Source organism: Enhydra lutris, unplaced genomic scaffold (genome assembly GCF_002288905.1).
Source record: "Enhydra lutris kenyoni isolate GAN:26980312 unplaced genomic scaffold, ASM228890v2 scaffoldscaffold56, whole genome shotgun sequence".
NCBI classification, from domain to species: domain Eukaryota; kingdom Metazoa; phylum Chordata; class Mammalia; order Carnivora; family Mustelidae; genus Enhydra; species Enhydra lutris.
The window spans coordinates 10542546-10555331 of NW_019154140.1; the positions used below are offsets into that span (position 1 = coordinate 10542546).

The window sequence follows — 12786 nt, forward strand, 5'->3', positions numbered from 1 at the left end:
ATCTGAGTTTAAACAAGCTCCCATGTGATTCCTAGAGGAACTAAAGCTGAGAACCATTGGCTTATGTGGGCAGGGGGAATAGGAGGGTCAGGTAATTCTGACCGTGGAACTGACTTCCTCTCTGACTCTCACAGGATCAGGTTCATCTCTTTGCATTTCTCTTTTGACTTTGCCAAAAGGTCAGAGCCAGTCTGGGCCCCCCACACCTGGGTGGGGTGGAGGCGAAGGTGGAAGAGGGTAAGGGACAGGAATCTGTATTCACAAGTACCTGCTAAGTGTCAGGGACTCTGTGTGTGTATTTCATTCTTTGTTCACAGCAGTGACATTATTATCTTCATTTTATAGATAAGGAAGTCCAGGCCCAAAGAAGTTAAGTACCTTTACTGAGGTCACACAGCTAATCCAGCATTCCAACTGAGGTTTAGGGAATGCCAAAGTTCACATACTTTCCACTGTCTTACCCCAATTGTTCCTTCAGACTAAACATCCTGGCTCATCGGACTGTCTCTGGAGGAGGGGTTCTAACTGACCCTGCTTGCTAGTCAGACACTTCAGAATAAGACACGGAAGATGACACAAAGGGACCTTCTCGAACTATTGTAGAAACAACTCCCATAGTCTCAGCTCTCTAAGAATCTTGGACAGATCTTCTTATGGGACAGTTAATATAGGCCAATTATGCATTATCGCAGAAGTAAAACCCAGACTTCTAGTTGGAGGACATTTTCCCTGATGGCCTGGACCGGGCAATTGATTGGGGAACTCTGCCTCTGCCCTATTCCTGAACTGATATTCCCCAAGAAGTCCCACCTGGAGAAATCTGTTTGGAGTCCCCTCTGAGGCAAGGGGTGTCTCCCTGCTGAGGTGGAGAGAGGGGTTTCTGATGGACAAGTTTCTTTCATTTGATTTATGGGAAGAACTCCACTTCTTCCACTTTATTTACTAATTTTTTTTTGGATTAAAAAAAAAGATTCAAAAACAACCTAAATGGGTGGAAGCTATTTTGTCATGAGAATGCATATTTGATCTCAAGGCATAAGAAAAGCTATGAGCAGTTCTTCGGGCAATGCAGTCCTTCTGATGCTTTCAGAATGTGTCTGCAGTGGGGATATTATTCCCCTGTGACCCTGAGAGGACCAAGATCTTTCTTAGTATATTACTCCCCTAGTCTCTGCCTCCTGGCCTTGGAGGGTCCCACAGGAGTTGCATGCTGGGCACACCACAGTCAGGATCCCACCGAGTTTGAGTGGAGGTAAAACCAAGTCGAAGGGCCATTGGATCTGCTCTGAGGAGGGAAGGGAGACCTACTGGGCACCTGCTGCCCTACGGCAGAACAGCGGATGAAATGAAGGAGGGTCTGCCCTTCCTTTCTGATGGTGGTGTTGGAGGGTGTGGAGACATATTTTTGTGTCTCTGGTGTTTTCTTCATTTTTAATGCAAAAGCTCATCTTTGGGGCACTTAGTCCATTGAACATCCAACTCTTGATTTCAGTTCAGGTTAGGATCTCAGGGTCATGAGATCAAGGCCCGTGTTGGGCTCCATGCTGAGCGTGGAGCCTGCTTGATATTCTTTCTCTCCCTCTGCCCCTCCCTGCCCCCTGCCATTTGCTATTTCTCTCTCTCTCTCAAAAAATCTCATCGTCTGTGCACTACCTTCACCTCACTCATTCCTTGGCTACTCACCTCCCACCACTCCTGTCCAATAGCACCAAGAGAATAAGAGTGGGCACTTTGGAGAACCTTTTGTTTTTGAACAAAGTGGAAGTGGGCAGGGATTTCCAAGGGGCACAAAGGGCATCTGGTAACAGTCAGGGGAGGGGCAGGTGAGTGGTGTGAGGCATTTGAGAACTCAGCCACTCCCCAGTGCAAGTCCCCCTCACCTAAGAGAGCACCACCTTGTTCATGTGTCCTCACTGCTCTACCTTTCAATGAACAAAACTCTCAATGCAACCTGTTCTTAATAGTCATGTTCCCAGAGAGTGTCAGTGGCTTGCATATGCAGATGGGGTAATCCCCGATTGCCATTTCTAGTGTCTTTGTCTATTCCAAAGAGCAATATGCTTTGTGATTTCCTTGCTCATGTGGTTAGTTTACACTTCTCACTGTGCTTGGTTCAGGTGAGTAATGGTACCCATCCGCGTTTCCTGGGATCCCAAAGACTGAAGCAGGGATGTTGGCGACACTGGGCGGGTTGAAGGGGCTGGGCTGGGAGTGGGTGTTTATGAGGATGGTCCAGACGGAAGGTATTTGAGACTCGGTGAAGGGGAGCTTGTGGCCTCAGAGAAGAAAGAGAAGATGCCAACGCCTAGCCTGACCTGATTTTTTAAAAAAGGACTATAATCCATACTTCCCACATCCTTTGGAGACCCTTGTATTTTGGGGGGAGTGAATATTTGAATAAGGGTAGAATACAAACAGAAGGTCTGATTTTTCTCTGATGGAGGTCTTATTTGGCATGTGGAGTTTCGAGAGAAAAGGAGCCCAGGAAAGAACTCTGGAATCACCCACATGGGCCAACTTTATTGTTTGGGTCACTTGCTCTAGAATTTACCTGATCTCTTGATTTCAGACCACGTGACTTCTCCTTAAAATTTTTGTTCTAATTAAACTTTAATCCTCCATTGTCCTTGGATTATATCTTTTGCTTTGTGTGGAGAGTAGTTCTTGCATCAGGAGAGGGCCCTGGAGCCCCAGGATCCTTTGAACTGGAGGAGATTACGCTGCATTTCCCCTGTTGGCAGCAGGGAGGACGGAGGAGGGGAGATCTCATCCTTATGACACCTCTGCTTGGCCCAGTCCGTTGACTGGTCTTTGTGCACAAAGCATGGAAACTCATTAAAAACTTATTATTATCTCCCAGCTTGTGGCTCTTTGACTTTTCAGTCCATCATGTCCTATTTTGGGGATACCAGATTTGGCGTCTTAGTTGTGCGTGGCCCAGACCCATGGCAACATCTAGGTGTTTCCCCCACAGACTCACTCCAGCAACCCAGAACCACGGGAGGTAGCAGAGCTGAGGAACGCTCAGCTCACAGATCCCCAGGTTGATGTAAAAAGTGTGAAGGCCACTTCCTGCCCCATGACTTACTGAGACATGGCAGAGCTCATGCTCAGGTTTTGATTTTCAGTCCCTGACTTTTAACCTTTCCTGTGGACGAATGATGTGTCCTAAATTAAACTTTGGGGGCACCTGGGTGGCTCAGTGGGGTTAAGCCACTGCCTTTGGCTCAGGTCATGATCTCAAGGTCCTGGGATCAGCCCTACATTGGGCTCTCTGCTCAGCAGGGAGCCTGTTTCCCCCCCACCCCCAGCCTGCCTCTCTGCCTACTTGTGATCTCTCTCTTTGTCAAATAAAAAATAAAAATAAAATAAAATAAATAAAAATGTATAAACTTTGTCCTATTGCAATTAAGACCATACCCTTGAGGCGCAGAGAGGTGAGTGAAAGGAGGGAGGTGGGTGGGAAATTTAGAGCAGACCTGCCTACTGGCAGCCAGCAAAGCTCAAACAGCAGCAGCTGGAGTTCCCAGAAGAGGCCAGCGGCAGCCCAACCCCCACCCCCTCCATTGGAGCTGCAACCCTTTGGGTCTAAAGCAAGGATTCATCAGAACGCACAGAGCCTTCACTTCTCTTCTCAGGGAAAGGCTGGGGGATGGGGCAGCAGAGGGGGCTGGCAGGTGGATGTCCACCTAGAATGGTGACAGCAGGTCTGTTTTCCCAGTGGAGAAAAGGAGGGGAGTCCAACAGGGCTGATATCTACTCCTCCTGTTCTACAGCTGCCTGAGTTCATCCAACCATCCCAGGCCTGACATGTCCTACAGCTCCATCCTGGGTGTGAGGTGTGTGTGGGGGGGGGGGGCGGGGAGGTGTTCAGAGCCAGGAGGAGATACCTCTGCTCCCAAGGAATTTCTAGCTTGATCCAGGCTCCATACACACCCAGCCACATCCTGAGCCCTGAGCCACAAAGTTAGAACCTGAGATCCTCAGGGTTGGAGACAGGGTGGGGCAGGGGTTGGGGGACTGTGCATGTGGGAAGGAGTGTAGGTAGGAAGAACCGAGAGAGCACTGGGTAAGGGCAAATGGAGGAGAGATGTGGGATGGCTTATGTGTCCCTGTGGGATGGTCCTGGGGCTTAGAGGGTGGGCTTCTCTCCATGGGGTGGAGTCTGCATCTGGGAAGATCGGCACTGGATAGAGGGTGGTTGCACAGGGCTGAGGAGCTGGTGGGGAAGGAGGAGATGGAGGGAGGCTGGTGACTGGCATCAGGAACACAGGCACATGCTGGAAACTGGTTTGAACTAGGTCGTAGGGGCTGAGAGTGATCTGGGGGTGGGATTTTAGGCTGCTTGGGGTGCATGGAGGTAGGGAATAAAAGGTCATTGGGGGGGCTGGAGCTGTGGTCCAGGCCAGACTGGACTGAGGAGAGCTGAGCTGGAATCAGGCGATAAAGCGGACAAGAAGAGGTACAATCACTGGAGGATTAGGGAAACACCGCCTGGATCTGGTTAAGTGTTGCCAGCTGGGGATGGGGCTGAGGGTTGTACATAAGGCAATGGGAAGGGGCAGAGACATTGTCATTCACAAGACCACATATCCTTGCATCAAAGCAGCATTTATTGAAACACAGACTGAGACAACCCAGAAGGCAAGGCACCCACAGACAGTCGTAACAAGAGGGAGACTCAGGAAGTGGCCTAACCTTCTCCATCCCACTGGCTCACATTGGACACACCCCACCTGCACCCGCAGGGGGAGGTCTGGAGCAACCTTGGAGTTTTCTTTGAAATGTATAAAGGTGCAATGAATAGCAAGACCTGTGCCAAGTCAAAAGGATTCCCCTCCGTAATGAGCCCCTCAACTGGGAGTTCACATGAGGAGTTTGGCTGGGACAGGTTAACCCAAAGAAGGCAGTCAGTTAGAGAGACAAGCAAAACACAAACAAGAATAACCCTGGGCCAATGCTTCCTGCAGAACTCCCAGCCAGGAGAGAGGGAGGACTGCTGCTGGGAGGGAGGATTTCCTCTCAGACTCTCAGCCTGTAGGAGACCTGGCGGGGAGTTAGGCTCACTCCTTGTCTCCCGGGAAGGCCAAGCTCCCATGATGTCCAGCCACCCTGGGTGACCGGTAGTGTTCCAGACAGCTTGGAGAATGATACAAACTGGCCACGGTCTTTTGGAGTCAAACCGGAGTTAGGTGAAGGACTGGGAATGCCTCTCTAACTGAAGCCCAGAGGAGAACCAGGAAACAACTCCCTAGAATGAGAAGGTGCCAGAGCGTGGCCGAGGGTCTTTCCCTCTGTAGGAACACGTGGAAGATTCCGGAAGCAAGCACACGATTTCCATTCACACACCATTCCGTGCTCTGGGGACGGGGACACAGGTGGCCTGGGACTCTAGGCAAAGCGGACGGACCTGCTGCTCCCGCAGCTGAAGCTGGACGAGCGGGGCTGGCAGGGGGCACAAGAGTCAGGCGCCATCACCGTGATGCTGCCACCGGTGGCTACAGGGCCAGAGGCAATCTGGCGCCCAGGAGTCGTGCTGCATGTGAGGCCCCCACAGGCGACTCCCCCGCGGGAGCTGCTGACACCTGTAGGGGGAGAGAGGGGACAAAGTGGGTAGGTGGCCTGCCCTGATCTCCCCAACCTTGTGATAATCCCCAAGGGGCTTTTGACTAGCAGAAGCTTCCTCCTCCTGAAAGGGGTTTAGTGATTAAGAATTCAGGCCCTGTTCCTCCCAGCATCTCAGTCCTTCCAGGGGACAAAGATAGGAAGGAAGTGAAGACCCTCCCCCAGAGGGGGCAGAGCAAAGTCTGCAGTTCCCATCACCACCAGTGGAGGGCGCTCAACACCACCATCCCTAAACCCGATGGTGTTTTCCAGTGAGGAGCCAGGGGAGGAGGAAAGGCCTTCTGTTCGGAAGCATTCCAGGTTCAGCTTTACCCACCAACAAAGCCATTTTTTAGGGGGAGAGGCCGTTGTTTAAGCAGACACTTACAGACATTCACGGAGCCCACACCTTCACACAGCCTGTGGGAAAAGAAAGCTCTGTTAGCTCTGGACAACCCAGCCAGATCCCCGAAGCAGGTTGTTGCTTGGCGACAGAGAGGGCCCTTCTGTGTATAGCTCCTCCCCCCAAAAGGTGGGAGGGGTATGCCCCAAAGTCTGGGTTACATGGTCGCCTTTCTCTAACCATTCTCTGACCAGAGAAAGCCTTCTGACTTTAAGCAGAGGTGGCACGCATGGCTGAGCTCCTGCCCATCTGAGTGACCCCGTGGCCTAGGTCTCGCTGGTCGGGCTCAGAGAAACGAGAGTGTGGAGGGGCTGGCATATATGGGGCACACCGTCCTCACAGGGCACAAGGGATCTGGTGTGGCAGGTCAAGCTGCAGCCTCCTGGGGTTAGGGAGTGGGGGGTGGGGAGGAGGTACCAGAAGAAAGTACTGGGGGACACGTTGTGCCTCTTGCACTTATTAACTGAGGCCACGAGAAAGTCACTGTAAGCCGAGCCTTACTTCCTCATCTTTGGTTGTGAAAAATGAGACCCGACCTCATTGGATTGTGAGGATTAAAATGAGTGCTCAGTGCAGGTCAAACCTGTAAGTATTTGATAAATTATGACTATTATTGAAGCTTAACCTGCACTAGCCGTGCTTAGAGACTTAGCTCACACTGGGGCTCAGGGAAACACAGTCCCAGAGGACCAGGGCCTCCTTCTACACAAAGGGAGATGCTCCTTAGCCCCACCTGTGCTCCTCGCCCTCCAGCAGCCGCCTGTAGGTGGCGATCTCGATGTCCAGGCCCAGCTTGGAATTCATCACCTCCTGGTACTCCTTGAGCAGGCAGGCCATGTCCTGCTTGGCCTTCTGCAGGGCGGCCTCCAGCTCCGCAAGCTTGCAGCGGGCATCGGTCAGGGCTGCCTCGCCCTGCTGTTCTGCTTCAGCCACGGCAGCCTCCAGCTTGGCCCGCTATGAGGAAGGGGATGTGAGAGCAAGGATGAGAGAAAGAAGGTGCAGCTTGGCTCATCTGAGCTCATGGAGCTGGGCCAGGGAGAGAGGGCTCCAGGGAGAAGTTAGGTTAACTATGTAGGACCAGGTATTTAATGAGACCTTGAAGATGAGGGAGGAGATGGGGGCTTTCACTGTCTCTCCTTGGTGGTTGTCATAGGGTGGCCCAGGAGTGACATTGGTGCTATGGTACATCCTACTTCAAGGGCTGTGTGAGTTGTTTGGGTCCCTGCTTCCTCACAGGCACACTGTGAAGCCCGATGGGGGCCAGGCCTTTGCCCTCCTGGGGGCAAAGAGTCTGCTTGTGCTGGGCATTCAAACCCCTCCCCGTACCCTACCTGGCACTTGGCATTCTCGATCTCAGCAGTCAGCCTCTGGATCATGCGGTTGAGCTCGTTGATCTCCTCCTTGGTGCGGCGCAGGGTCTCCCCATGCCGGATCACTGTGGCCTTCATCTCCTCACACTTTGTGGGGGCAGGGAGCAGAGATGTTTCTGAGGCTCAAGATGCAGTTTCCCACCCATTTGGACATCACAGAGGATTTGCAGGTTGTACAGTGCTCAGCCTGTGCAACTATACATGGCAGCCCTGCTCTACCACCCAGACTGAGAGCTGTCTGTCCTCTTTCCATCCCTACTAATCAAAATCCCCAGACAAAAGAGGCCTTCTTTAATATACACCTGGCTTCCCTCCAACTGCCATGTCTAAGAGGCAGGTGTCCTACACCCCTCACCTTGCTGCGGTACCAGGACTCAGCCTCAGCCCGGCTGCGGCTGGCGATGTCATCGTATTGAGCCTTGATCTCAGCCACAACGCAGTCCATGTTCAGGTCCCGGCTGTTGTCCATCTTGACGATGACCGAGGTGTCTGAGATGTGGGCGTGGAGCACCTGGAGCTCCTGGGGGCCAAGAGCCAATGCATTTGGGTCTGGTGCCTGGTCTGGGCCATGGGCTCCACCTTTAGAGGCAGTATCCCCTCCCTGGATGGGCGCTGGTTATCATGTCACATGACCCCTGCTCCACCTGCTCCATTTCCCCCTTCGCTCACACATAGGTACATCATAAAATAAGAAAGCCAGAAGGGGTCTCTGAATGAACAAATGGGAAGACTCAACCTCATGCTAGGTTTTCTCCAAGTCACCTAGCAGTGGAGCTGGGGTTTGAATGCCAGGACTAGTGATGTGTCCATTAATTAAGACCCCTCTCTAACCAGAGACTCACCCTGGCCCCAACCTTTGACCCAGGTACAGACTGACACATCCCCAGACCAGCCACACACACACTGCAACATACACAGGCACTCATGGACATGGAGAACCACAGCCACGCTCCACGGTCCTCGAACAAGCACGCCAGGCTCTCCCTGGGCACCTACCTATGTTTGTCTATCACAGTTGTGCAACTGACCCTCTTGTGTCTAACACAGTCGTGCAATATGAGAAAACATGCACACACTGCACACACGGGCAAACATGTACACACAACACAGTCCCTCCCCTCTTGCTCAGGTCCTCACGCCTCCCCTCTCCCTGCCCTGGTTGGCCAGGGGCAGCCCCTCACCTCGTCATAGAGACGCTTCAGGAAGCTAGACTCCTCCACCAGTGCCTCCACATTGGCCTCCAGGTCGGATTTCCGTAGGTAGGCGCAGTCCACGTCCTGACAGTGGAGGGAAGAGGAGAGCGTGTGGGGTGGGAGGAGGCCTCTGTGGTCCACGTGGTGATGGCCCCCACTGGAGGCTGTCTGGGTGGGTACCCTTCCCTTCCTGCCCCATGAGCAGCCCCCTCACCTTCTTTAGAACCACGAACTCATTCTCTGCCGTGGCTCTCAGAGCCACTTCCTCTTCATACCTGGGTTGCGGGGAGAGAGAGGTTGCAGCTGAGAGGTGGGGGCTTGGACATCATCCCAGCTTTTGAGCCAGCCTTCCCAGGGGTCCAAAGGAATGGAGTCCCTACGATTCTTATCTTGTCCTCTCTGTGGTCTAGTCTGTGCATTATTCTTGGCCTAGCCCTTGCCTCAGCCTGGCTTAGGCCACCCTGGTCCCGCTGCCTCTGGAATGAGATCAGGGAATGCACGCTCTGTTCCCCAAATCAAAAGTCCTCTGTGCATCCCAGATCCAAAAAGAGCCAGTGCCCTCGGTGGCAAAAACACAGAGTGAGCATCATAAAGTGAGCTGAGATGGACGGGTAGGACCACAGAGTGCTCTGGAACTCCACTGGGTTGCCTTTCCTCATTCCCCGCGAAAGCAACTCTAAGACCCACAGGGCCTCCAAGAGGGAGAGTGGGGCCAAAGAATCTAAGACATCTAGGCCCAGCCCCAGGTAGCCGCTGGGTTCCAGGCAGCCCCTGCTCCTAGACAGGCAGGAAACTTCAGCTGCTTTAAGAAGGTTGAGGGCGGAGCTTTCCCATGATCCCTGTGTGCCCTGCGTCTGGCCACACTCACTTCTTCTTGTAGCCCTCCAGCACCTCCTGCACGTGGTTGAGCTCCGACGCCAGCCTCCCGCTGTCAGCCTCCACGCACTCAGCCTCCCGCCTCAGAGTCTCGATGTAGCCATTGAACAGGGGCTCCATGTTGCTCTCGCAGCAACGCTGGTTCTGGTAGAACTGCCACTTGGTCTCCAGCAGCTTGTTCTGCTGCTCCAGGAAGCGCACCTGCGTTCAGGGTGGGAGGGTGAGACTGGGCGGGGGGGGGGGGCAGGGAACCCGGGAGGAGCCTTTCCTCCAGATCCCTCTCTGTCCTGGGCGCTCACCGAGGAGCTGGGCCCACCAAGGCAGGAGCATGGGGCTGAGAGTGTCTGTGCTGCAAGGGACCTTGCTGCCAGTCCTCTAGGAGGCAGTGTGGCTGTGGGGGAAAGCGCCCTGGGCTTAAGTCCAGAGGTCTGGGTTCAAGTCCAGTTCTGCCACTTGGAGCAGGTAAGCTGTCTAACCTTTGGGTGCTCATTTCTGAACCAGAGATGAAAATAGTGCCTCCCTTAGAGTTGTAAAGATTGCACAAGTTAATACATGGAAAATGCTTAGGACATCTCCGACACATGGTCAATGCTTGACAAATTTAACTATGACAATAATTAGCAGTTCCTCATTTTTTAATCCACGGGACACTTACTGAAACCTTACTGTGTGCTATGAGGGCCCGTGCTAAGATACACACACATCTATCTATTTCTACAGCTGACTCTTGAAAAATGCGGGGGTGAGGAGCACTGACGCCTCCCCCCTCCCCCACCCCTAACCCACGCATTTGAAAATCGCCATATAACTTTTGACTCCTCCAAAACTTAATTGCTAATAGCCTACCCTTGACTGGAAGCCTCGTTGATAACCTAAACAGTCGAGTAGCATACATTTTGTATGTTCTAGGCATTGAGTATTGTATTTGTACAACAAAGTAAGTTAGAGAAAATATGTTATTAAGAAAATCATAAGGAAGAGAAAATACATTTATAGTACTGTATATATTGAAAAAAGTCCTTGTAGATGTGGATTTGCTCATCTCCAACCCGTGTTGTTCAAGGGTGAACTGTGTATCTCTATTTTTATCCCTTTGTCTCTGCCCACGTATCAGTCCCAGTCCATTCTCTTAACCCTCCGGTGGGGGACGGTATCATTTCCCTCATAGCACAGAGGGGGAAACTGAGATGACTTGTTCATTGTCACACAAATAGTTGGTGAGATTTGGGATCTGATGTCCCCTGAGTCCCCTTCGCCTGCCCACGGCGGTACGTCTAAGCAGCTCATCTAAACTCAGCTTCAATTTGATAGTAAAAAAATGGAAATACTAATGTCTCCCCCATTGGGTCATTTTGAGGATGAACCAAACTCACTAACAAGAAAATGGTAACAAAACTCCTGAACCCAAGCCCAGAGGCCAGATCTATCTATTCTGCCAGAGCGAGGCCTCGTGGACATGCAGGGAGGGTACTGGGGGCCTGGGAGGCAGACCCACCGTGTGTGTGGGGGTCTCCATCCCTGGGTTTCTACCCCCAGCCTGGCCTCCCCCTTCCCCATTCCCAGCCCTCCGTCCATGAAGGCGGCTGTGCTGGCCATGGGTTGTTTACTGTCACACCTCCTGTCACACTATTGCCCTGGGAGAATCATGCTGACAGTGAACATTCATTGAGCATTTACTGTGTGCCAGCATTTTTCAAGCATGAATCCATCCATGTTTGCGACGCATATATGAGGCGGGTTCTGTTATCCAGACAAGTGACATGCCCAAGGTCTCACGCTGCCCAGGGGCAGAACAATGATAGGGAGGCAGCGTGGCTCTGAGCCGTGCCCACCCACTTCCCCAAGCTGCCTGGCTGGGAGCCACGAGCCTTTTACTCTTCCCATTATGGCCCACTCTTGTAGCTCCCAGTGCCCAATCCAGTTTTCCAGGGGCACCTCTGATATTCCTGTGTTGTCTCCAGAAGCACACACACCCTTTAGACCACAGACTCCATTTCTGGACCATACGGGGCCCTCTGTGCACTTTGCTGGAATTAAAAGATGGAAACGGATCCTCTGCCTATGTTAGCCTGTGTTTCTCTCCCTGTGCTGTCTCAGGCCTGGCTCCATGCTGTCTCCCCAACACACCGGGACCTTCCTGAGGGGAAGGCTGGCCGGGGCCTTCTCCGGACCATCCCAGGCCTCACTGACCTTGTCGATGAAGGCAGCGAACCTGTTGTTCAAACACTTGATCTGCTCCTTCTCCTCATGCTTCACGCACTGCGCATTGGGGTCGATCTCCAGGTTGAGGGGCGTGAGGAGGCTCTCGTTGACGGACACGGTGGTGATGCAGGGCGGGCTGGGCCCGCACATGCCGCCGGAGCGGTAGCCAAAGCTGCGGCCGCAGGAGCCGGCGCGGAAGCCGCCCATGGCCATGCGAGGTCCGCAGGAGCCCAGGTTGGAGAGGCTGCGGCTGCCGAAGCCCGTCAGCCCCCGGTAGCAGGACACCCCTCGGTAGGGAGCGGCACTGATGCAGCAGCGGTTGCCAGTTTTGGGGGCCACAGCTGAGCAGGAGCTGAAGGTCCTGGTGACCCCACAGCCTGAGCTGATCCTGTAGGAGCGGCAGGACATCGTGCGGGTCTGAGCAGAGGCTGAGTGCGGCAGGAGTAAGTGAAGGCTTCAGGTGCGCTGCTTAGGATCCTCTGGCCTCTCTGATCCTCCCTGGTCCTTTTAAGGGTGAGGAGAGCTGGGGTTGGCCGCATAAAAGGAGTGAAAAGCCATTTTATGTTGTTTATTGGCTTGGGGAGTTTGCCAGCAACTCCCCAAAGACTCGTCTTAAAGGTGAGCTCAGCGGCGACTCGGGGCCTCCGTAAAGGTATTGAAGATATTATTAGGGACACTGTGTTTGCACTTTTCATCTTCAAAGCTCGTTTACATACATTAAGCAATTAATTTTCTCGCAGTCTCCCTGTAGGATGGCCCCAACCCACAGCCAGAGATGGATTTGAACTCCGCAACAGTCTGAGCTGGCTGGGGTCGCGGTAGAGGCTGGGCCACTGTCTCGCGGGGGAAGCTCTGGGGTCCCGGGTTGGGCAAGACCCCGAGAGTGCATTACCTCTGTCCTCCTGGCTTCGTGCAAGAGATATTCTCAAGTAAGTTATCATATTTCAGAGGCTGATGGATCAGGCAAGTCCAGATCCAGCCAGGCACCGTGGCCTGGAAGGTGGTTCCGGTCCGTGGGACCATTCTGACCATGCTCCCGGCAGGACAGAGGGCTGGAGCACATGGGATCTTAGAACCTTCTGGATTCCAGCCCAGAGGCTCTGTTTTGGAGCTTTCATTTCTCACCCAGCAAAATTGC

The 12786-nt window shown here is 53.1% G+C and overlaps 1 protein-coding gene across 2 annotated transcripts; it reads right to left on the minus strand.

Moving 5' to 3' along the window:
* Positions 1 to 4594: 4594 nt before the first annotated feature.
* On the minus strand, positions 4595 to 12158 carry LOC111157720 (keratin, type II cuticular Hb5). 2 transcript variants are annotated; one of them, XM_022519359.1, is made up of 9 exons: positions 11637 to 12158; positions 9439 to 9647; positions 8785 to 8845; positions 8559 to 8654; positions 7733 to 7897; positions 7339 to 7464; positions 6741 to 6961; positions 5993 to 6024; positions 4595 to 5585 (listed from the first exon to the last, which is right to left on the minus strand). In XM_022519359.1, the coding sequence occupies exons 1-9, from the start codon at positions 12054 to 12056 to the stop codon at positions 5392 to 5394; spliced, it is 1524 nt and encodes a 507-aa protein (XP_022375067.1). In that variant the 5' UTR covers positions 12057 to 12158; the 3' UTR covers positions 4595 to 5391. The 2 variants fall into 2 exon arrangements, with proteins under 2 accessions (XP_022375067.1, XP_022375068.1); XM_022519360.1 differs by having other exon boundaries at positions 5392 to 5578; positions 5989 to 6024; positions 11637 to 12056.
* Between the last annotated feature and the right edge of the window lie 628 nt (positions 12159 to 12786).

Coding starts and splice junctions, on each gene's coding strand:
- LOC111157720 (XM_022519359.1), bottom strand. CDS start 12,056: ATGTCCTGCCGCTCCTACAGGATCAGCTCAGGCTGTGGGGTCACCAGG. Junction 9,648..11,636: donor TCGCTGCCTTCATCGACAAG/GTCAGTGAGGCC, acceptor CCCTGAACGCAG/GTGCGCTTCCTGGAGCAGCA. Junction 5,586..5,992: donor TGTGGGCTCCGTGAATGTCT/GTAAGTGTCTGC, acceptor CTCCCCCTACAG/GTGTCAGCAGCTCCCGCGGG.